This window comes from Sturnus vulgaris, chromosome 6 (assembly GCF_052056855.1).
Source record: "Sturnus vulgaris isolate bStuVul1 chromosome 6, bStuVul1.hap1, whole genome shotgun sequence".
In the NCBI taxonomy this organism is placed as follows: Eukaryota; Metazoa; Chordata; class Aves; order Passeriformes; family Sturnidae; genus Sturnus; species Sturnus vulgaris.
In genome coordinates, this window is record NC_142248.1 from 24,410,126 (window position 1) to 24,432,720 (window position 22,595).

At 37.9% G+C, this 22,595-nt stretch overlaps 1 protein-coding gene across 2 annotated transcripts in view; it reads left to right on the forward strand.

The window, feature by feature from the left end:
* The window catches only part of MIPOL1 (mirror-image polydactyly 1), a 186,083-nt gene extending 165,384 nt beyond the window's left edge, over nucleotides 1–20,699 (forward strand). For both annotated transcript variants that reach the window (XM_088167305.1, XM_088167306.1), the window contains one exon: nucleotides 15,079–20,699. In XM_088167305.1, the coding sequence (XP_088023431.1) occupies nucleotides 15,079–15,145 (67 nt within the window). In that variant the 3' untranslated portion in view covers nucleotides 15,146–20,699. The remainder of the gene's footprint in view (nucleotides 1–15,078) is intronic.
* The last annotated feature ends 1,896 nt before the right edge of the window (nucleotides 20,700–22,595 follow it).

The window sequence follows — 22,595 nt, forward strand, 5'->3', positions numbered from 1 at the left end:
TATTGAGTAGTTAGTGTCCCCCTCTTCTGCAAGTAAAACTAATCTTCCTTCTGAGTGCGGGAGCTGTGTGCGTTTCACATCAATGTCCAACGCGTTCTTCAGTGCTGGCTCAGGGTCTAATCTTTCCCAGAATGATCAGAGCAGTGCAGTTCAAGAACAAGGATGAATATTTGAATAATCACACCACAATGTGAGGTGACCCTCCGACAGGGGACTGACCAGATACACATATGGATTTTGGGAAGAGGCTCTGATGCTCTTTTTTAACACAGCTGTGAGAAGAATGTGACTAAGACCCAGTAGTCTTTCTGGAGTATAGCTGGCAAAGGAAACCATGAGGAGAAGAGAATTTAACACATGGGTGTAAGGGAGTTTGCTTCATTGATGCGATCTGAGGGGAATGTCTAATGACTGGAAGAATCAAACTTGGCAATGAAAACACAAAGCTCTTTTCATCAATTCAAACGCTGACTCTAAAGCTGCAGATGGTTACCTCCAGCCTCGCCTATTCAGTGTGGAGTTGTATAAAATGGCACTTTGGTGAATACTAATAGATCAAAACAAAGATTTAATAACATAAAGATGTGATGTTCATTTTTAAATGAGGATACAGGTCAGTGTCTCAGAAAAGAGTGAAATAAGTATCTTTATGTATGGGTCTAAAGTCTCTGGAGATTTTTAACTGGAAACATATCTTTAGTGTGCAGGTTGTATTCAGTATAGGGCAGCTGTGCAAGGAACAGGCTAAAAGCAAGATTTCTGAATTATTATACTAATTAAGCCTCTTTGCAGCATGCAAATGTTGTTAACTAGTTATCTCCCTCTTAAAATCATACCTACATATATTTAGCTGAAGTATACATTGTAACTTGTATGCGTTGAGCTACTTGTTGTAGAAAAGAATAGAGCTAGTTAATTAGAAATTACACGCAGAAGCACTTCACAAAAGAAACAAGTTGTACATTCACTGGGACTTAAAGCTGTTTGTTTTGGAGGAACCACCAAGTCTTAGAGAACTCAGCTGGCTTTATTTGAAATTTGAGAGAGGGAGATTGCTTTCATTTTCTTCTTTCAAAACAATAAATAAATATGATTTGATTTCTTACTTTATTAAGATGTTATATTTAGATGTTGAGACTTTTCTATTAAAACAATACTGCGGGTTTTTTTGCTGTTTTTTTTCTTAAAAAATTGTACTCTGGTGCATGTCAGATCAAAACATTAAATACTGGAGGCTAGGAATACAGTTTCACAGATATTAATAGTTTCACTGATTTGTGTCAGTAAATAATTTAGTGCATGTCAAAAGTGATTTTCCTTTTAATGATAACTACTGAGCTGCCCGCTGCTGTGAAATTCTACTGAGTCTGAATAGTTGGTAATCTTTTAATATCATATGGGGAATAATTTAACTGGTGCTGTCGTTTTGAAATGTAAAGTAAGTCCCGGTGTCTTGTTGAAGAATGTAAATACAGAGCTAGTTTCTTAGTTACAGCAAATTGACTTTGCTCTGTCGCACTAAGTTGCATTCATGTGTCCCAGTTAAGGGTATGACCTGTAGTTTACTGAGAAACAGATGCTGGTGGGTACATTCAAAAGACAAGTGAAGTGAGGGCAAGGTGCTAAGAATCTTATACTTGCTATAGCAATCCACAGAAGTAAATGGATATCAGAGTTTGTATGGAAAGAAATGGAAAGCAAAGGAAGACAGCTTTTGTAGCAATCCAAGATACTAATGCAAATTAGCAAAGGTTCTGTATTATCAGAATTGGATCTAAACTTATTAAAGGGGATTCAAAATGGAAAAAACTCCTTGATGACGACTGATGTGTTGTCTGCTCATAAAATTATTAAAAGTAGATTATAAGCTCTGTGGGGCCCATAAGAGATACACAATCTCCACAGGCAGGGTTTTATGGTGTTTAGGAAACCCACACCAGCCAGATGGAAGATTCCCAGACACGCAAAACTACCACATGCTCTGAAGAATTCTGCAGAGCTGATGCAAATTTTTTTGGCATACCAGACACAAATAGGAACATGAGGAAGTCCAAAACACAAAATCTAGTAACTCCTATCACATATGAAATTATTACCATAGAGTAGCAATTAGAGGCAGTGTGGACGCACCGGCTTTAGGGGCAATAGGCTGGAGTAGTCTGCTTTAGTCAGTGAGGAAATAAGACTAATTGAAATGTGTGAAAAAAGTCATGTTTGATCTAACTGAAAGCAGTACATAGCAGGGTCAGAATTTTTTTACGTACTTGGAATTCTGCACTAACACCAGCGATTCCTCTCAGAAAAATTCCCCTCAGACTGCACTAATATGCATGGAGAAATGATGAATTAAACAGTCTTGTAGAGATGCCTGTTTGTTGTAATAAAAAAAAAATTGAGTAAGCCAATGAGGTTATGTGCAGCCTCAGAGAAATTCAACATGTAGACAGAAATCAATTTTCTGGGTCTGAAGGAAATAAAATATTGAACTAATATTCAAATCTAAGGTGAGCTGAACAAATTCAGTCATCATTGGCATATTCTCTGGACTGCTGTCATTACACATTTCTGTATCACTAGGCAGATCTTTTTTCCCTTGGTAAGGCTAACGTATTATTCATGCTGTACAAAAAGAAATATATAACTTTTGGAAAGAAGGAATGAAATGTATTTTCCTTATTGAATTTTATTATCTTTATTGAATTACACTAGTTTTTTAATTGAGCACTTCATATTACAGTCCAGCTAAAAATTTACAGGTTGTGATGGAGGGAGTGCCTAATAACTCAGTACCACTAATACTGGTTACTTCTCAGCCCCAAGAAGCACTTTGGATAAGCACTTGGGATAGAAGGACTTGGATAAGCATAAGCAGAAAACGTCTAAATGAAAAATTGTAAAACAATTGACTTTTTGTTTTTTTCTGCCTGCATTCCTGAAAACCCAAATGGAGAAGTGCATGCTGAGACAGTGAGGTACATTGGTTTCAGAGATCCATGCAGAGCAGTGTGACCTCAGACATTTCTTTCAGAAGTGGCATCTGCCCCTATCCCACCCTTAGTTTTCTAAGTAGTTGTTTGGGAGCAGGGCTTCTCCTCCAGGGTGTGACAGAATGGATGTGAGTGTTCTCCTCCATCTGTGGAGATTCAGATCTCCTGCACCTCAGAGGGACATTTTAGCCACACAGGTCTTGTCTGGATGCTCCCTGTTCCTTGCTTTGAAGCAGTACCATGTAGCAGATAATAGTGCAGGTTTGGATCAGAGATGAGCAAATAGTCTACTCACCTCTGAGAAACAAGACCTGTTTCTGACACCTACCTTTAGGGCTTTTTCTCAGTTTTCTCCAATGCCTTTTAAACATAAATACAAAGCCAGCATCAGAACTTCTATCTCCCATTTTTCAAGTGGGCACCCTTGATTGCCACCCACAGAATCACACCTTCAGGTCTAATAGCATTTCGTGCGTTTCTTCTGTAGAAATTCACAGCTTCAGAAAAAAAGGGAAGAAGTGTCTTCAACCCTGGTGTGTACTGCTCCCCTGAGAAGTGGCAGCTGTGGGTTAAAGCCAGGTTTTCCTTAGCTTGGCTGAATGCTCTAACTGAAAGTATTGTTTTTTATGCTTGTCTTGAAAAGGAGAATTGGTAGCACTGTTGTTATCTTTATCACCTTAAAGGAAACTTATGGCCTTAGTTTTAGAGAAGGTAGCTTGAGGAGTTCTGCACAGCCTGGAGCAAGACACTAAAAGCAAGGGACTGCCCATAATAGAGGAGGTTGTGGTATCAGTACTGAAAGTCTCATACAGTTATAATGTGTGATATTGCCAGAGCAGATTATGGGATATCCTTCTCCTGGATCTTTTGGGTGCCATAAATTGTAGTGAGCCCTGTAGCATCTGACAGTTAATGATCAGTGCCAGTATTATGCTCAATGGTGCACTTAACAGAAAGAAGATTTAAAAAATCCCAATCAAAGGGAATGTGCCTTTTGTGCATTCCTTGCACAGCCAAGATACCCATTGGCTGCAGGGAGTTTCACATGGATGAAGAATGCAAAACTGCACATACAGTCAAAGTCAAGTATTTATTTTATTTTTATAGCTGTGGTTTACTTTTACTTAACCTCTGTACATTGTGGATTGCAGTGAAGATATTGTTTTGTTAAACTATGGGTAGTTACAATATAAACACAAATATTTATTGTCATTTGAATATTTATCATCTCAGCCTTTCATGAAAATAAAAGCAGTGCTGAAACTTCATTCTCTCAAACACTAAAATGTATTCTATGAAAGTCAAATGTTTTCAGAGTCAACATAATCACAGCATCCCAGTTTTTGACCTGTGTGTTCATTTACAGTTTACTTATAGCTGCTTCAGAGAGATGGAAGTTTGTAGATTACAACATGGTTTTATTGATTTATCAGTAGCAAAATACACTAAGTATACACTCAGTAAACTAGATCAGCTAGCTCTTGGGCTTGTATTGTATAATATCAGCTTGTTGTGGAATACTTCAGAACAAAATCAGAATGTTGGCATAGTTAACTTCAGTGGTGTAAACCAGACTTGCAAAGACTAATATTTAGTAAGACCAATAACACAAACAAATTAGATTTTGAAGTTGTTTGCCCAGTAGGAAGAAGCATGCTGACACAGTATTTGTAAGCTTATAGTTAACTATTCTATGACAAATTATTAAATAACTTTGAACAGCAGATTGAGTGCTCCTTGAAGAATAGCAAGAAAACTTTTTCTCAGACTTGCTTTTTTTTTCCCAAGAAGATAAAAAGAGTGTCACAGCAAATACTCATTTACTTTCATATTTTATATCCAAATAAAATAAGTCCATGGCATTTACATTGCCGTTACTAAATAGTATTTGGTTTGTTTGCAAGAGTCATTTATTTGTGGCTTGGCTGAAGGAATAAAAATAAATTTGCGGTTCTTTCTGTTAATACTCATACTGTTTCTTAACATATGCAAAAGATTGAATACTGTAAATGTATATGCAGAAGCTCAAAAAGGAAGCCCTGACTTTCTGAAGCTTCTGAATTACGTATAACCTTTTAGAGAATTGCTGGGACAGTTCTTTACAACAACAAAAAGAAATAACTGTCTAAGCCAACACAGTATTTTATTTTAAGCAAACCTGAAATCATCTAAATTTTTCCACTGCTTAAAATAAGTATACCTTTACTAAACAAGGGGCTAGTTATCTGAGAAAAAAAAAATTACAGTTCATGCTTCTGAACTACTACTGAGCCATTAATTAATAGTCGGATTTTTGCGTAAGGGTTTTTTTTTTAGTAAGATTTTGTAGAAGGGCAGCATCAACTGTATTTATGAGAACTAACAACAGCTTTAACCCCATAATAGCCACTGTTGTTTTATTGGCAAGTTGCTCGACTTTCCTGTTCTACATTTATGCTGTAATGTGGGTATAAGGATATAGATCCAAACACTGAGCTGTTGGAAGGCATAAATCTTTAGGACCAAATTTTTTCATTTTATCTTCAAATCATGGAATTCTTGCCCATAGAAAGTATCAGAATTCAGCCTTTGAATAAAAGACACTGCAGGTATTGTGTTTTGTGCAGGTATTGAAATGTGTACAATAAAAATATTTTATTTAGCAATTTGTTTTGTGCCTCAGAATATATGTCTTTCTATGATTTCTATTTCAATCTTTGATAAAATAATCATAAATTATATAAAGGATATAACATGTGCACATCAGATAAAAGGGATATCTAAGTGGCGCACTCAACACAAAAGACATGTTATAGATAGATTTTACTCTATCATTTTGAAGAATTTTGTGACTCTTCATGTCAAGCCAAATTTTTATGCTTTCATCAACAGAAATTAAAAGGTTTTTCTCCTACAATCCATCCCACTCATGTCCTCACCAGGCAGAATTGCCACCAAGGGAATCATTGGGAAGAAGAGAGGATGTTTTGTCCATGGATTTTTTCTTCGTTTTTGAGGGAAGACTGCCCTTTTTTAATATAAATATTTTTCATAAGTATGATCGAGTGTGAGTTGTCCTGAAATCACCAGAGGGGTAGGGAGTTCACCTACCAGTCTGAGTCCATTATGAAGTATCACTAGTAAGAGCTTAGTAAAATGCTTTCCTTTTACATCCATACCTGTTTACATTGCTACTTGATCTCTCAGTGCTGTGGACATCATTCCAACTGGGGCAATATCACATCAGTGATAAAATACAACAAACCTATGTAAAACCTATTTTTAATGTGGAGGGATTTGATGATGGTTTATAGGAAGGAATTTTCTCTCCATGAGCTCCAGATTAATTTTGGTCAAGAGGTGGAACCATCTCAGGGAGGTGGAACAGGATTGAGAGCTGCTTAGAGCCATCAAGTCTGCATTGGGTTTTTTAAATACTTGTGGAATCGAGAAGAAAGTTCACATTGTCTTTCTTGTTAATGATATGAAGAGGAGTTTTTGGTGTGCTTTGATAGGATGTACTTGGGAAACAGCCTGAGTAGTTGTTGGGGTTTAATCCCAGCCAGCAGCCAAGCCCCACACTGCTGCTCACCCACTCCCTCACCAGTGGGATTGGAAGGGTAAAAGCTGGAAAACTCATGGGTTGAGATGAAGACAGGTTCATTGGAAAAGCAAAAGCTGCACATGCAAGCAGAACAAAACAAGGAATTAATTCACTTCTTCCCATGGCAGGCAGGTGTTCAGCCATCTCCAGGAGAGCAGGGCCCCATCACACAGAAAATCTACTTGGGAAGACAAACTCCACCACTCTGAATATCCTGCCTCCTTTCCACTCACTTTTATACGGAGCATGATGCTATGTGATCTGGAATATCCCTTTGTGTCCCAGCTGTGTCTCATCCCAACCTTCCATGTACCTCAAGCCTCTTTTCTTGAAGTGGTAGAACACAGAGCAGAAAAGGCCTTGGCTGTGTGTAAGCCCTGCTCAGCAATAACAAAACCATCTCTATATTATTAACCCTGTTTTCATCACAAATCCAGAACACAGCCCTATACCAGCCAGAAGAAAATTATCTGTACTCCAGCCAAAACCAGCACCATAGTACATCAGTATTTGCAATTGTACAAACTCACTGTAAACAGGACTTGACCAGAACATGTCTGAAGGAGTTGAGACTTGCTTGGAATAGGCAGCTGAGAGGTTCAGACTGGACTTTACAAGAAATCTAACATGCGGAAAGGTGTAATGTGGTGGTTTCAGACTGATACTTTCAACTTTTAGAGTCTCTTATTAACCCCATTCTCTGCAGATTTGTAAATAAATCCATACTGTTCATTTTGAGCAAATTTGAAACTGTTTGTTTTAGACAATCAATTTTTGACATTGCTTTTAAATTTTCCAGAAGATGGATTTAGAACAAACCAAAATCCTCTATAAAGGAGGTCCTTTTTTCATCTCCTGAAATACATTTCTGTTGAATATAGTATAAAAAAACTGGCGAGCTTTTGCCAGACATGGTTCAGAGCCCAAATTGAGAAGATGAAAGAAAAAGACTGTATTCAGCAATTTTAGGCTCTAATTCAGCAGGATACTTTATTATTATTATTATTATTATTATTATTATTATTATTATTATTATTATTATTATTATTATTATTATTATTATTATTATTATTATTATTTATTATGTTTGTGCACATGAGGAGCCCAGGTCTGAGACTTTATTGCTCTCAAGAATGTGGGGGAACTGTTCAGAGACACAATAAGATGGCCTGTGATTCATGGCACTCTAATTACACCAAACATCATTACCAAGGGGCATCAGGCATTATCAGGAATTAATATTTTTCGCTCTTCAAATTAATAAATACTATGGCAGAATACTTTCTGTAAGGAAGACATATTAGCATAAGGTAAAACTGCTAGTTTTCCATAAGCAGGCAACACAGACTGCCAGGAAGTGTTTGGCAATAAAATCCAGGAGACCCTGGCCTATTCATATCAGCACAAACTTCATGGAAATGTAAGGCGTACACTGTAAGGAGCAGGTTCCCATGTCAAGATTTCTGCTAAGAAAGGAGAACAGCTGTGACAGCAAGTATGTGGAAACAGTACTTGTCAGTGCTAAAAGTAATTCAAACTGATGGAAGAAGGCATAGAGAGGTTTTTCTTGCACAAATATAAGTACTAAACTTTGCATAAAATTGCCATATAAACTGTTGGATTCAAGCTGGAGCAATAAGGGAAATTTGGATATTTGATTAAATAATCAGATGTGTATCATTTTACTTTAAATATGCCAATATATCCTCTATTTCAGCTGTTGTTAATTTTTTATCTCTAATATCAGCGACATGCTCAGGTATGAATGGTCTATCCAATAGTAAGAGCCTGGTCTTTATGACATGTTGTATATTTCAATGTACTGAAATACAGTGTAGTTGTTTCAGGGTTTATTTTTCTTTCTCAGAAGCTCGTTTATTTTTGGCAATCAGTGTATACTGTGCTGAGCAAGCATTTGAAAGTAAAGGAGTGATACCTTTCACAAGATGGCATTAAATCCAGCATAGAAACAAAGTCCTGAATTTGTATTATCCTGTAATGTGCAACAATCTACATCAATGCAAAGTAGGGTGAAATGCTGTCAAAATAGACCAACTGTGTTTACTGCTCACTTTTCCTACTGCTAGTGATGGCACAAGGTGAATAGTAATGGTGAGCTAGCTCATAATCTTCCAAACAGAAGGTAGAGGGCAAACAGTTTGACAAGATTAGTTATTGTGGACCACAGATAAAGGCTTAATATTTTAGCCAAGGCCTGTGTAAGCCAGGTTTATTTTGAAACATGTCTGCTGTCAAGAGCCCAACTGGCTATATTTGCTTCTAAGTTTAATCATATGCAGAATTACTCTTTTGGGTTGAGAAGATGCTGAAAGGGATTTAATAGGAATGCTTGTTTGGTGACAGTGCTTTTCAGAGGCAGAATGGTTTGCCCTGCCAGATTTAAAGCCTGTACATTTAATGGAACACACTTTTTGGAGTGACTTTACAAACAGTGTTGGGCAGGCAGGAATTGGTGGCAGTGCCTGTAGTGATTGGATTCAACACTGTGGTCTGCCATGGTTTAGAGCTCACTGATGCTGCTAAATCAGTCTTTAAGACCAGAAAGGAATATTAATACCAGTCAGTCCAGCCCCCTGTCTGACAGAGGGCACTGAATTGTACTCAGCATCAGGTTCAAAACCATGGCTGAATCCCAACATGCCATTTAGAAAGACACCCAGACTCTGATCCAAAAAATGCAGAGGGAACTCTGCTAAGAAGCAAGAGGCAGCTTGTGCATTGGAACCAAATGTGGTCTTTATCACTATGATGATTCATGAAAGAATTGTTACAGACCATTAAATTCAATGGACAGTTATTTTTACTGAGATGATAAAAAATTATTGTTAAAAAGGCAGGCTTTTGAGGTAAAAATAATACCTGAATTGAAGAATAAGGATAATTAAAATTTGCTGAATCAGCCAGGAGTAAGAGGGTGATGGCTGTGTAGCATGGTAGATAGGTCATGCGCTGCAAGGTCATAGCCTTGATACCAGGCTTCAAAACAGTGAATATTTAAGTATTTTATTCAATCAAAGCAGCCTCAAATTTTGAAACTGAGAACGAGCCACCGCAACACGCAGTGTTAGCACAGAGCTGTTCCCTTCAGAGGGAGGCAGCTGGGGTCCAGTTCCCTCATACAGATAATAGAGCTGAACCAGTTTGCTCCAGCCTCCTGGGTAAATGATCCTATCCAAGTGACTGGTGTCTGGGCAAAACCAGTATCACAGCAGCCTGTCTTCTCTAGGTCATTTTTTCCTTGAATTGACAGAAAATGCCTGAAAACAAGTATGCCATTTAGAATTCTATGAAGTTTATCCAAGAGGGAAGGTAAAGCAAAGGAGAGGGAAAGGAAGGGAGTTATTTTATTCTAAATTAAATTAAGTGAATTGGTTTGTATGGCCACTCACCAAACAACCATTCACTGAACTCTACTGCTTAACTGCAGTGCTTTTGTCCAAGGCATTTTATTTATCTAATATATTTTCAAAAGCTTGGTTTCTAAAGGGAATTAGTGTCAGCAAAACACATTCCACAAGAAGCCAGAAATCATGCAAGTAAGGCCATCTTCATAGCCCGAGCCTAATCTTATCTACTGGAAAGATAACCAAGGGTTATATCTTAGGTTTATAAGCCTTTATATAGCATTTCAAAATCCAGGATGATTTTGTTTTTATCGCTTAACTCCTCCATTTGCAGGTAGAAACCATTGTTTTTGGCTAGTCTATGTATTGCTTTGCAGATTAGGACATGGGCTAATTGAAGGGTGCCCTTTCTATCAGTTGGGTGTCCATTTTGTCTATTTCTGGGGCATGATTCCCAGGAAGGTCACTCCGTGGTGTATAATTGTCATACTCAGAAGTTGGGAGTAAAGGCCACTGTTGTCTTTGGGGTGAGTTCCTTCGGCCAGAGATGGAGCAGTGTGAAAGGATGTACCAACCTGTGTGGATTTACACAATTGCAGAGTTTTTACTGATCCCAAGCTACAGGTTAGAGATAGACTTCTTCAGCAGATTATGTGAAAGAGGGAATCAAGCCAGAAGTGTGCATAAGAGTGAGCAGTAGAGAGTAGTACATCACGTACTTGGACCGATCTGTTCAGCTTCTGGGCTCTCAGAGGAAACTTCTCTGTCAGTTAGGATTTTAGGTCTGCTTCATGGACTCAGTCTAAAACCAAAGCTGTTTTTACTCACAGGGGTAAAGCTTTGCTAAAAGTCAGAGCAGATTGTCAAGCAATTCAGGATCTGTGTAAGAATACTCCACATAACAGCATACGCTCCACCCAGGCATTGTCAGCTGTGTGCAGAGGTGACAAGGGAACACAGTTTGAAATAACTGGAGAGAAGTTGAGAATGGTTGAGAATTTGTCTTGGGGAAGATTCACCTAGTAATCATCCTGTTCAAGTAACTTTCCTCTAATGATGAGGATCTTCTTAAAGTTTAGCAACATGTTTAACCTGGAATATCATAGCAGCAAGCCTCTTATGGAATTCTTTTTATTTCTGTATAGAACACAGATTGAACTGCTTAATTCCAAATTTGTATGGAGGAAGCATGAAGGCACTGCAATTCAAGACTCTTGTGTCTTTTGCTAACTTAAAAGTAATGATGGACCAGGTGTCACTTTCCTAAATTGTGTGTTTTATTTAATTTTTCCACTTCATGGGAACATAACAGACGTACGTAGTGTAGATAAAGAATATTTGTAGCCATCATCTTTGTGCTTTTCATCAATGCAAATTCCATCTATCATGAAAAGCACTGGAAATTTTTACTTTTTACTTTTGGATATATGTAAATCATTAGAAATAAAACCAAAGTTATGCCTATCCATCTTAATCCATTTTTTTCCCCTGTATTTTATATGTCATTTTGTACTCACTTTGCATCCATGCATAAAATAATTGCATAAAATAATAAAAGAATGCTGATGTGGCATTTGTTGAGAGAATTTATTTGTTAAGGGACAGATTTTCTGGAAGTATTTGAAGAACCAAGAAATAATGAAGGTCATCTACTGAAGTTTTCAAAAATTTCTAAGAAAGAAATTGAAATATGCGAGAATGGAGAGCAAGCCCTTAGGAGGCTTTGTAAAGCATTCCAAAAGGTGTGTGTCTGTCCTTGCACATTTGGACCCTCAGCAATACAACAGAATGGCCCACCCACCATATCATGCTTCTGTCTGATCTAAAATATGAACTTTCTTTTTAAATGACTTATTCAGTTGCTTCATGAGATGCAAATTCAATGAGTGTCCTTGCTTACATCTCAGGAGAAAGTGTCATGTTGCACATTTAACTTATACTATGAGGAATCTTCACAAGCAAAAAGACAAATGTAATTTGTTAGAATTTGTTAGAATTTGTCTTAGAATACAATCAAAGGTAGTCAGTGCTGCTTTCAGTTAAGTAAAATTTGGTGAAATTACATGAAGTAATAGAAGTTGCTTTTTGCATGTCTTCGTGTCTTCCATATTTTGAATTAAATCCTGCAAATATTGAGACTAGTTCCCAGCACCTTCCATTCCTCTGTTTCAGTTACCTTTGCTCTTGAGGTAAAAAACTACTGCTGCATTTTTCCCCATTAAAATGCTCAGTCTCCAGAGGGAGCTGCCTGCAGTATCCCATGGGGCTGGGCACAAAGCCTTATCAACAAGGGCTGGCCCTGCCACCCTCACCCCTGGCAGGTAGCACCTCACTGGCACAAATGGCCTTTTCAGCTGCCTTTTATTACTCACAAAGAAAATGTTGCTTAGTGTGAGTTGGGATGACAGAGTTGGGCCCTTGGTGAACAAAGAGTCCAGGATTATCATTCCAAAAAGCCCCCTGAGGCCTGTATCAAGAGTTATTAACCACTGATTCAGCGCATAGCATTATTTTGTAGGCTTAAGTGGGATTTCAGTGTTATATTGGGTCTTGTGTCTGTGTAGGGGTAAATTTTGCCCTCTGTTATTTTACCTTATAAATTGCCGTTACAATTTCTCTTTTATATTGTTGCTTAAATCTCTTTCAAAGGTGCAATATCTCGATCCACTGCTACCTATTTTTTTCCTTATGATAAAGGATAAATAAATTTGCAAATCCACATATGACTGAAACAAAAGGCAAATAAGCTCTGCATGGTTTGTGTTTGGTGAGAAATACCTCATTTTGATGATTTCAGTCATCATTCATTTGAAAAGCAGAAACTATGATTGTTAAGCCTCGTTATTTTCAATGAAGCCTGACAGTTTCAAGGTTAAACAGAAGACAGCTACTTTCATCCCAGTGGTATTTTTCTTCAAACATGGGCAGCTAGCTCTTCGCTGACTTGTTCTGCTCTGGTGTGCAGTGCCATTGCTTGGTCACAGAGTGGTGCACATCTAAGCCCATCTAAGCCCAGTTCTAGGACAGTGTGTAAACTGTGACATCCAGCTTGTGTTTCCCCAAAAGGAGCCTCAATTACTGAAGTTACCCCCCCCCCGCCTTGTATAAGCCACACAATATTTCTTTTTAACTGAACAGTGATTTAAATAAGCCATGATCTCAGATTTTACAGGTTTTATACTGTCTCCCAGAAAAACAATTTTCAGCCCAAACCTTCTGTTTGTCCAAACAGTTTGAAATGTTTCTCCAGTGCTTTTATGTCTCTGAAGTACATTAGAGAGGGTGCTAGTGTGAAAGAGACCTCCAGCAAGAGTTAAAATGGCTGAGAAAGCTGCTGTGCTTCTGAATACACATACTATTGAAAGAGAACTAATCTGCCATTGCTTTCTAAAATTGCACATGGACTGACAACCAATGTAACAGGGAAACTGCCTAATAAGAGAGGCTGACAAAACTGTGACCGATCAGTAACCCAGTTAAAATTCTTAGAATTCGGAAAACATTGATGTATCCATGTGAGAAAACTTCCAGGAGCAAATAACTTGTGAAATCTCTGACTTTATACTTGCTTGGACTGACAGCACTGAGTTATGGCTGTTGGGTGCTGCTTCTATAAAGACAAAGTGCAGTAGATGTTATTTTACAAAACCGGGGGGAAATGCACTAGTTGGTTAAGAAGGAAAAGTGACTATTGGAAAACTGAAGGGAGAGTAGTACCTAAGCAGCAGTTTTTTTACCTGTGCATTCATTCCCTCAGAGTCCATGTGGAATAGCTAGAACGAGCTGAACTTTCCACATACTTTTCCTGGTGTCTGATGATTACATTTGGGTGGTGAATTCTTAATCTCATTTCAAGAATTAAGTCACCTGGTGAGTACAATGAAAGGTGTAGCTTCATCGTGCTTGGTGGTTCCTGGAAAACAAGAGTGTTTCAATACATACCAAGCACATTAGTCATGACTTGTGGCAATGAATCCATGTTGACTAGTTTACGTGCACTGAAATTACTAATGCATTCATGAGATAAAATACATTTTGCAATTTTGATAAAGTTGTGTTATTTTTATTTCCTATCTGCATTTCTCATGTTGTATAATATTTTTTTTAATTGTCTTTCAAGATAAGAAAAAATTGGTCAACTTTGTAACAATGAATACTTGAATCTGTTTGAACCTGCAGCTCTGTTTATCCATTGTGGAAGCTGTGTGTATAATACTCTGGACATGACTCTGAAAGTGTTCTGCTACACACAGTGTCTGCTTTTATACAGATGGTTTATTTGTGGGAGAGCTTTTGCTGAAGAATGTCTTAAAATACAGACAAACTGAAGAAATAGCTTGAATGCATGATTTTTGGAATGCTGAAGATAAATGTGTGTAGATGCAAAATGATGAACAAATTTAGTCCTTTGCATTTTTCTACATATTTTAACAAAAGAAAGATCAAATTAAGCCAGTGAGATTCTGAACATGTTTATAATGTCTGTGCCTTAAAACTAAGAGGATTTGGCAGCTCTCTGTCCTACTTATTTAGACTGTTAATTTTTCTGTAGTTGTATTGACACAAGAATCATGCGAGCCACCTTCAAAGTATCATACACGTCCTCAGAAACTTCATTTGTTGAGTATTTTGAAAAAATTTTTACATAAAACACATTGGCTTTTAGACACAAATTTATAAGCTGGACTGTAAAAGTATCTGTTGGATAATGGGCAAGATAGTTTTAAGGGGAAACAATAGTTAAGTGCTGCATTTAACAAGAGCCATGGACAGCTCATATTTTTAAGTGTGCAAAAATTAATTGTCCTGCTTACACCAAAGTGTGTATGTACCACGGGACTGCTGCACAGGATTTTGTGTTAATGCCATACAGGGACCTCAGATACTTCATGCACTACAAAGGCAAAGTGAGTTGATATATATCACTGACTGCAGATGGGTTGGTTTGTAGGTTAAAAAGTTTTTCACAAGTTGTCTGCATTTTCCCTTAATGTCTGTCTTTTACAGTAGTGCTTTGTTTCTGAGCGTGACCACCACCAGGACAGCTTGGTTCAGTGCAAACACTGTCTCTTTCAGCCAGAACATTCCTAACATTAGCTTCCTTTTTTTTTCTCTCCTCTCCCTCTCCCCTGCCCCCTCTCAGGTTGGAAAGGCTGGTGGACGTCCTGAGGAAGAAGGTTGGAGCAGGGACCATTAGGACCGTGATCTGATTGAAAGCTGTAGTCTAAGGAAGCTTTCACATCTGGTGACCAGGCTGCTTCATTCAGCACTGTGTAAACACTGAAGCCTTAACTTAGCAAACAGTTGTTAGAAGTGGGACACTCCAGTGACATTCCAAGCTGAGATAAAATCAAATCATAAATGTTTAACTACTTTGCTGCTGAGTTCTGTGATTTGTTAAAATGTTTCACTGCAAACATGTATTTGTTTTTAAGCAAATGCATTGTGGCACTGTAGATTGTGAAAAATTATGTAGATGCTTATTTAACAGTCTGTCCTGTCAGTGTTAGTAGACTGTAGTCTGCTGCAAGGCACAGCATGGTCATTTTTTTAAATACTGCAAGCTTCAGGTTCAAAATGCTGCAAAGCAGTTTCAAAAATTAAATTCCTTATTTTATTTGTGAGACTGCAAATAGTCTAGTATTTGTATGTTAAATATATTAATTGATAAAGTAGGTTGGCATTCAAGAAATATCTCTCTCTGGTATATTGGATATTTTTTCCTCCTTACTCATAGCCCATTGAATTGCAGGTAGTAACTGTTGCTACATCAAAAGGCAAGATAAATGTATAGCTTTATACAGCAGTTGAATAGCTTCTGCTAGTACATGGCATTTTCAGTGTACATTAAAAAGAAATTTACATTTAGGTTTCACTGGAAGTATAGCTTAAAAAATTGCAACATGAAAGCCTTGTGACATTGTACAGTATCTCAGACAGTGGAGAAAGTTTCCTGTATTTTTTTTAGTCACTCCACTTTCCTTTTATATGAGGGAAAAGGTCTCAGATTTCAGAAAGCACCTTATAAATTAAAAATTCACCTTTTCAGTGTTTGCCTCTTCTCATCCCGTTCCTACAAGACTTTTCGACTGCTTCTTCTAGACCTCTAATTGCTGTGAGGTGCAGGAGTACCATCCAGGTTGGGTTGGAGTCCAAGGTGTCAGTCCTTAGCTTTTTGTACTCATGAAGGACTTAAAGGCTGCAGTGTAGACTTACAGGGAGGGGAGAAACTGAGGGCTGGGGAGGAAAATTTGGGGTACACAGACATGATAGACTTTGCAGATAAGTGAGAGTTGTACTTAGAGTTATGTTTGTGACCCAGCCATCTCCCTGTATGAACAGTCAGGTCAGTCCTCATATAATCCTGCTCAAGAAAGCAGCTTGAATCTCTGAGCACCCCAAATTGAATAAAGAATCTCAGCAGCCAGCTGGGCTTTAGTGCCTCCTCAGGAGTAGCCAACTCAGACAAGGTGGATGTAGCTCCTAAGGCTTCCATTTGTCTGCTTTGCTTTGTGTTTAATGTTTTTTCATGGTGTTACCTCTTAATGCTTGCTTGTACAGATGTTGTGATAGTGCAGTCTAGCTGAAGAAAATGAAATTTTAATTTTAGGTGTAAAGAGAGACATTTTAATGCCTGGGGTTTTTTTCAAACACTTAAATGTTAAACCTTCTTCATCTGCAGACCTAAGCCCCTCCTAGTTTCAGCTGACCAAACCTAACCTCTTGAAGGGAGATAAGTAGCATCCCTCCAAGCCACATTTACCCAAGTCACTTCTAGAAACTTCTGAAGTGCTCCTTTTTGACCTTTGGTCAATCCTAAGATAGCCAGTGAGTCTGGAGCCTCTTCCCCACACCTACTCAGGGGAAGAAATTTTAATGCTCCCAAACCAGAGGATTGCCACCCCCCCAGATTCCAGCCCCTTCACCATCTCCCATGTGCTGCTGTTCAGCTCTTTGGGTGACTCAACAGCTCTTTGTCCTGCTGTCCTCACTGAGCCTGGTGCACAAGGTGGATGACATGATCTCCTGAGCTGTCAGTGCTATTGAAACATTTTTGCTGTAAGGAGGTAGTGAGGAGGAGCAAAGACAAAAGTGTAAGGACTACCATGCTGTGCTAGACCAAAGCCCAAAGACTGCCTTTGGCAATAAAAAAGAGAAGGTGCCAGGAAGGGGTATAAAGTCAGGCCAGCACTAGTGACCACTCTCCCAACTGGTCCAATTGTCCCAGCAATTTGTTAGTTAGAGGATTTCTAAGCCAGAGGTGGTGTCTTTGTATTTAGCAGCATTTTTTCATGACATGTTTTTTAATCTGTTTAAATTGTTTGTATCTACTTGTTCTTTTCACGAGGTTTTATGCAGTTAATGATGCATTGAGTGAAGAAATACTTCCTTTTCTGTTATGAGCCAGCTGCATTCATTTGCTATCACTGAGTTTTTGTAGAGAGAAATGGTGACAAACCATTCCCTGTTCATATTGTTTCCATATCTCATGTGATTTTACATATTTGGCATCATTTCCCCCTTTTCTTTTCCCGAGAGAACCCCTAATCTTATTTAAAGGATCTGTCTCGTATTTTTAATTGGCTTTGTCATACTAATCTGTTTTTTCCAGCTCTGCAGTGTTTTTACTGAGATGCAACCAGATTTCTGCTAGTGTTCAAGGTACAAACAAAATGTGACTTTAATGGTTGTCATAATGATGTTGTCCATTTTATTCTCTGTGCTATTTTGTAAGCATTTTTAGCATTGGACTTGCTTTATGACAGGTTATTTATTGGTATTAATATTTCTGTAGCAAAACAACTCTAGATCTCCTTCCTCAGTTGTTATGTTCAGCTCAGAGTTCATCATAGCTTTTATGAAGACAAAACTGTTTTCTGAATAACTTAGCATTTATGGGTGCTGAATGTCACCTGTTTTTTGGCATTCCCTGGTGACCATGAGCTCTTATTCCATCTCTTCTCACAGCTCCTCTTTAATACTTACAGTAGCAAAGTATCATCAGCATTTCCATGCTGAATATGGTTGTATGAAACACTGCCATTTCCAAATTAACACCCTCTTCAAGGTGATTTCTTAGTTGGGTTAAACATGGCCTCTGGGACAAAGATCCCTGTAGGACAATATGGTAGCTTTTCCTTCACTGTGAAAATGAAACATTTATTCTTACACATTGTTTTGATTAACTTTGTGGCACTTATTTTTCAGTGTATAATTATTAGTTATTGATTGGCAGCTTTTATGAGGAAGTTGCTTGCTACTTTGGAAATGTAAGTTTACTAAATCAGGGCTTGTGCTCCACGCATGAATGTGCTAAGTTCCTCCTTCCCCTAGGAGTGTCAAGAGCTCCTCACCTTTCCCCAAGTATTTCTGCATTCAAGTGAATAATCGTGTGAATGCAGGCTTCCTACAGCCAGACTGTTTGACCTCCTGCCTCTTGTGTGTCCATTGGCTTTGCTTGGAAAAGCAGGATGGGCTATGCAAAAGCCATCCAGCAGGCTTGATGTCAGATATATCTGATTGCAGGTGATACTTGATTTGGTAAAATTAAGTGGAAGTTCTGCTCTACAATTTTCCTTTTGATGCATTATACCTAAGGTGAAAAAATAGTTCCTGTCTCTGTCTTCTGTCTTGCACCAAGCAGCCTGGAATTCAGTGATAATTTAAGTTAGGGTGTTTTGTCCCTTTGTCCCATTATGACAAATGTGCATAAATGTATTTGAATCATAATTAAATCAGATGTGTTGATTTTTAAAATTCAGCTGGAGGTGGTTTTATTCTTTGGAAAGGACTGTGTGAAATATACTGTGTTGAGAGTAGAAAGATTCAAAAGCAGTTGGGTTCTCCCTCTTCCTTGCAAACAACCTGGTGTGTGGTCTTTGGCAAATTCCTTAGTGACTGTCGTTAAAGGCATGCAGTCCCTGAAGAGCTTCCTGGGCTCCTCTGGGGAATTGCAAAAGTATCTATGCGGTTAATGTCAAAACACTTTCACTTCTTCACCTGCTGAAGTGAGCAGCATAAATCACATAGGTCTGGTAGTGGAGGCCCAGCCTTTAGTGCCCTCTGCAGAACTTCTGGTCCTGTTGAGCCCAGTCTAACTTTAGCCTTTCAGTGTAATGAGGGGAGGAAATCTGCTCAGTAGAAATAGGTGATAACGACAACATGGGTTAATGGGCTTATCATATGGTTTATTCATTGAGAACTGATTGATGCCTGTGCAGAGCTCTGAAAGGGAAAAGAATTCTGCTCCCATACAGCAGACAAATGCAATTGTCACTTCTTTCCTAATATATGTGACAAAGATGAGATTGCATCCGATTATGTACCAGGAGTAGTAATTCATTTCCCTTCTGATGGAAAAACAGTTCATGATGAAAGGTGGCTCACCACAGGTGATTCTTATGGTGACAGCTGTAATTACTGGTCAAATTAGGGTCCCTGCTGTCTTGAATAGAACAGAGATACTCAGAAATGGTTCTTCCCCTGTGAGATTTTGTGTGTCTCTCTTGATGATCCTGCCACACGTTATGCATTGGGAGACATTTCTGGTATATGCCAGGGTAAAATATGTAAATAGCATCATGTTGGCTCGGGATAAGAGCATTATTAATGCTTTTCAGCACTGTAATTATATTCCTAGTAAGCCTTCCCTAAGCCCTCACTAATTAACAATATTGTGACAAATCAACTTTAACAGAAAAGAACTGTGGCCCTTTAGTCTTTTAGTACTATTTTTCCTGCAGCCCACAGCTGAAAACTGGTGGCGTGGCTTTCTGTACTAGTGTTGGGAAAACTGCTGATATTTGAAAAGTTCAAAGTCAGCTCAGTCTTGTTAGTGGAGTCCTGTAGCTGAAGTCTGTTTTATTCCTCTTTAAATATATTCACAGCAAAGTAAGATTCATTGGTTAATCATTAATGTTAAGGAATATTTAAAACTCTTTTTATAAATAAGCTATCATATTGAAATGGTTTAGTGATGTCAGTATGTGGTCGTATGCACATTTATTTATTTGCTTATTCCAAATCAGGAACATTTTACAAGATTGACTTTATGTATATTCTTACCAGGTGATCAAGAGTTGTAACATCTTTAATCCATGTGCACAAATGAACTTGCTATCTAAATGTCAGGATTTCTCTGTGCTTTTATTTCCTTCAATTAGAATAAGGCTGTTGGTTTTGTTGGGTTTTCTTCTTCTTAACTTACACAGCTGAAGATTTTCGTCCCATGCAGGAATCAGCTGTGAGACACATGGAATCACCCACGGGCAGTTTCTCTTGCTGTGACCGCAGCGTTACATGGGCTGACTCTTATCGCTGTAACATTTCACATCAGGTCTGCAGAACTGGACTTTCTCTGTTTGTTCTTCTCATGCATTGGTAAATAAAATGTATTCACAAGTTCAGAAAGACAAAGTAGTGTTCTCATATTGGGTCGATTATAAGTCAGCTGTTGAGCTTCAGTGTTCTAAACATTTCATTCTTCAGTTTTGTTGGGAGCCCACGTGTTCTGGGAGGCTTTTAAACAAATACTTGAAATGGTTGAGAGATTTACATTGCCAGTGCCTAGCTAAATATGTAGTCTTTAGAAAAGACATGGTTTATTTTGGCACCATTTGACAAACTCAAATATTTTAAACATTTGTTAAGTTTGAGCTTGCACATTTGAACTAAAAGTTTGCATTCCAAAATTGCATCTCAGGTTACCTGTCTCTCTCTCTTTTGTATTTTATAATCCTTTTATTAAAATAGTCTGCAAAAGAAGTTGGGTTTGGAGTGTTGTTTTTTATTGTTAATTGTAAAATATTGTCATTAAAAATCAATTTTAAGGTAACATGTATCTGGTAACTCTATTCAACTAAATGTCAGAAATACAAAGCCAGAAGTGTTTTCAGAATTTAGGATTTTATGTTGGTAGCCAAGACTTGGTTGTAAAATTAATGGAACGCAGTAATAGTGGGACCAAATCCTGCAGTGCTTTGCTCTTAGTCCTGTTATGTACTGTGATGGATAAGTACTAACTTTGCTGGTGAGTGCAAAGCCAGGAAATAAAGAAAATAGACTGAAAAGCTATACTAAACTGATGAAATAGAACAGCTTGAGGAAAAGTACTCTTTGACCTGGAATTAATTTTCTTTTCCTTCCTTTGGCAGAAAGGAGGAGCAAGGACAATGTTTAGTCTAATTTAAAAAAAATCAAAACAAAACAAAAACAACCCACAGCAACCATTAATTTTATTTTCTTTCAAGTTTTAACCTGGAACTTGTATTGAAGCATAAAAAGTTGAGAATTTATGAATTGAAATCACCATATTTTGTTCAAGACCTGCCAGTTCAGGAGTCCTGAGAACACCGTGCAGTTGTGCCGTGCCCTGGCGCGTTGCCCGGGCGGTTGCCAGCTGCAGAGGGTCACACTCCTTTCTGAGAAGCTGTCATCAGGGGCAGTTGGGCATGTTCCCTCACGGTGACCTCGGGCCAAAGGTCCATGCAGTGCCACGTTGACAGAAGTCCATCATGGTTTGAACAGCTTCTGAACATGATAGAGGTAGATCCGTTTTCATATGGTAAAACAGCAATGTAACCAATAGCATTGGTCACAACTGCTTCCCAGTGGCCATGAAACGACAAGGTTAGGATCACCCTTGCAGAATACATGACATAAATTTGGATGATTTATACTCTCACATGAATGTGCACACTACATTTCACACATTGTTGAAAAATATAGTGGTTTCCCAAAGAATTCAAAGGATGGAAACTGTTTTATTCATTTATTAATTGAGTATCAACAGAAGTAATTTCAGAAACAAACTTACAAGAAAAAACATTAAGATGCAAAAATGAAAAGCTACTTTGGTACTACTCTAATTTATTGTCTGAAGCCACAGCACTCTGTTCATGATTATTTGACTCACTGATATGATGCCCCTATTTCACAGGTTTTATGATCAAGGAGAGAAACATCTCAAAAATCATTCTATGAGAAATGAGGTTACTGGAGTGGATGTAAGTCTAAGTGGATGTAGCTATCAATTTAGATCTTGCACTCTTTAAAAGCAAGATTTCACATGTGTCTAAGTAAAATCAAAAAGTTAATTCATTTCTTCACTAGAAATAATATACAAGCAGTATAGTGTCCATCAATACATGCTCATAGCACCAAAATCATCCCATTTGGTGCTTCAATAGGGTAGATAAAATTATCGGCTTTGTTTCTTCCACTTCACACAGGGACAATTGTCAGTCACCCTTAACAATCTACCAATGTGTGGAGTTCAAGACAGTAATTAAATTTTGAGCAGAACACCAAAAAGAATTGGGTGAAATCCAAATACGCATGTGTGGAAGCTTTGCTTGCTTCAGACATAGAAAAGGAGAAAAAGTTGTTAAAATAAGTGACAGAGATACTTTGCTATACTTACATATAGAGTTTGAAATACTTCTTAGAAGTCAAAGCAAGACACAGCTGTTGTAATATTTGAAAGCAGATGTTTCAGTAAGGTTAAAGTTGGCATGTCAGCATAAGACTAGGAAATTATTTGAAATTTGATTGTGTTCATTTTCTTCACTAAAATTATGAAGCTACCAGAACAAGCTACCTTTCAGAACAAGCTACCTTGGTTCTGAATTTCAAATAAAACATTTCTAGTTAACACTTAGT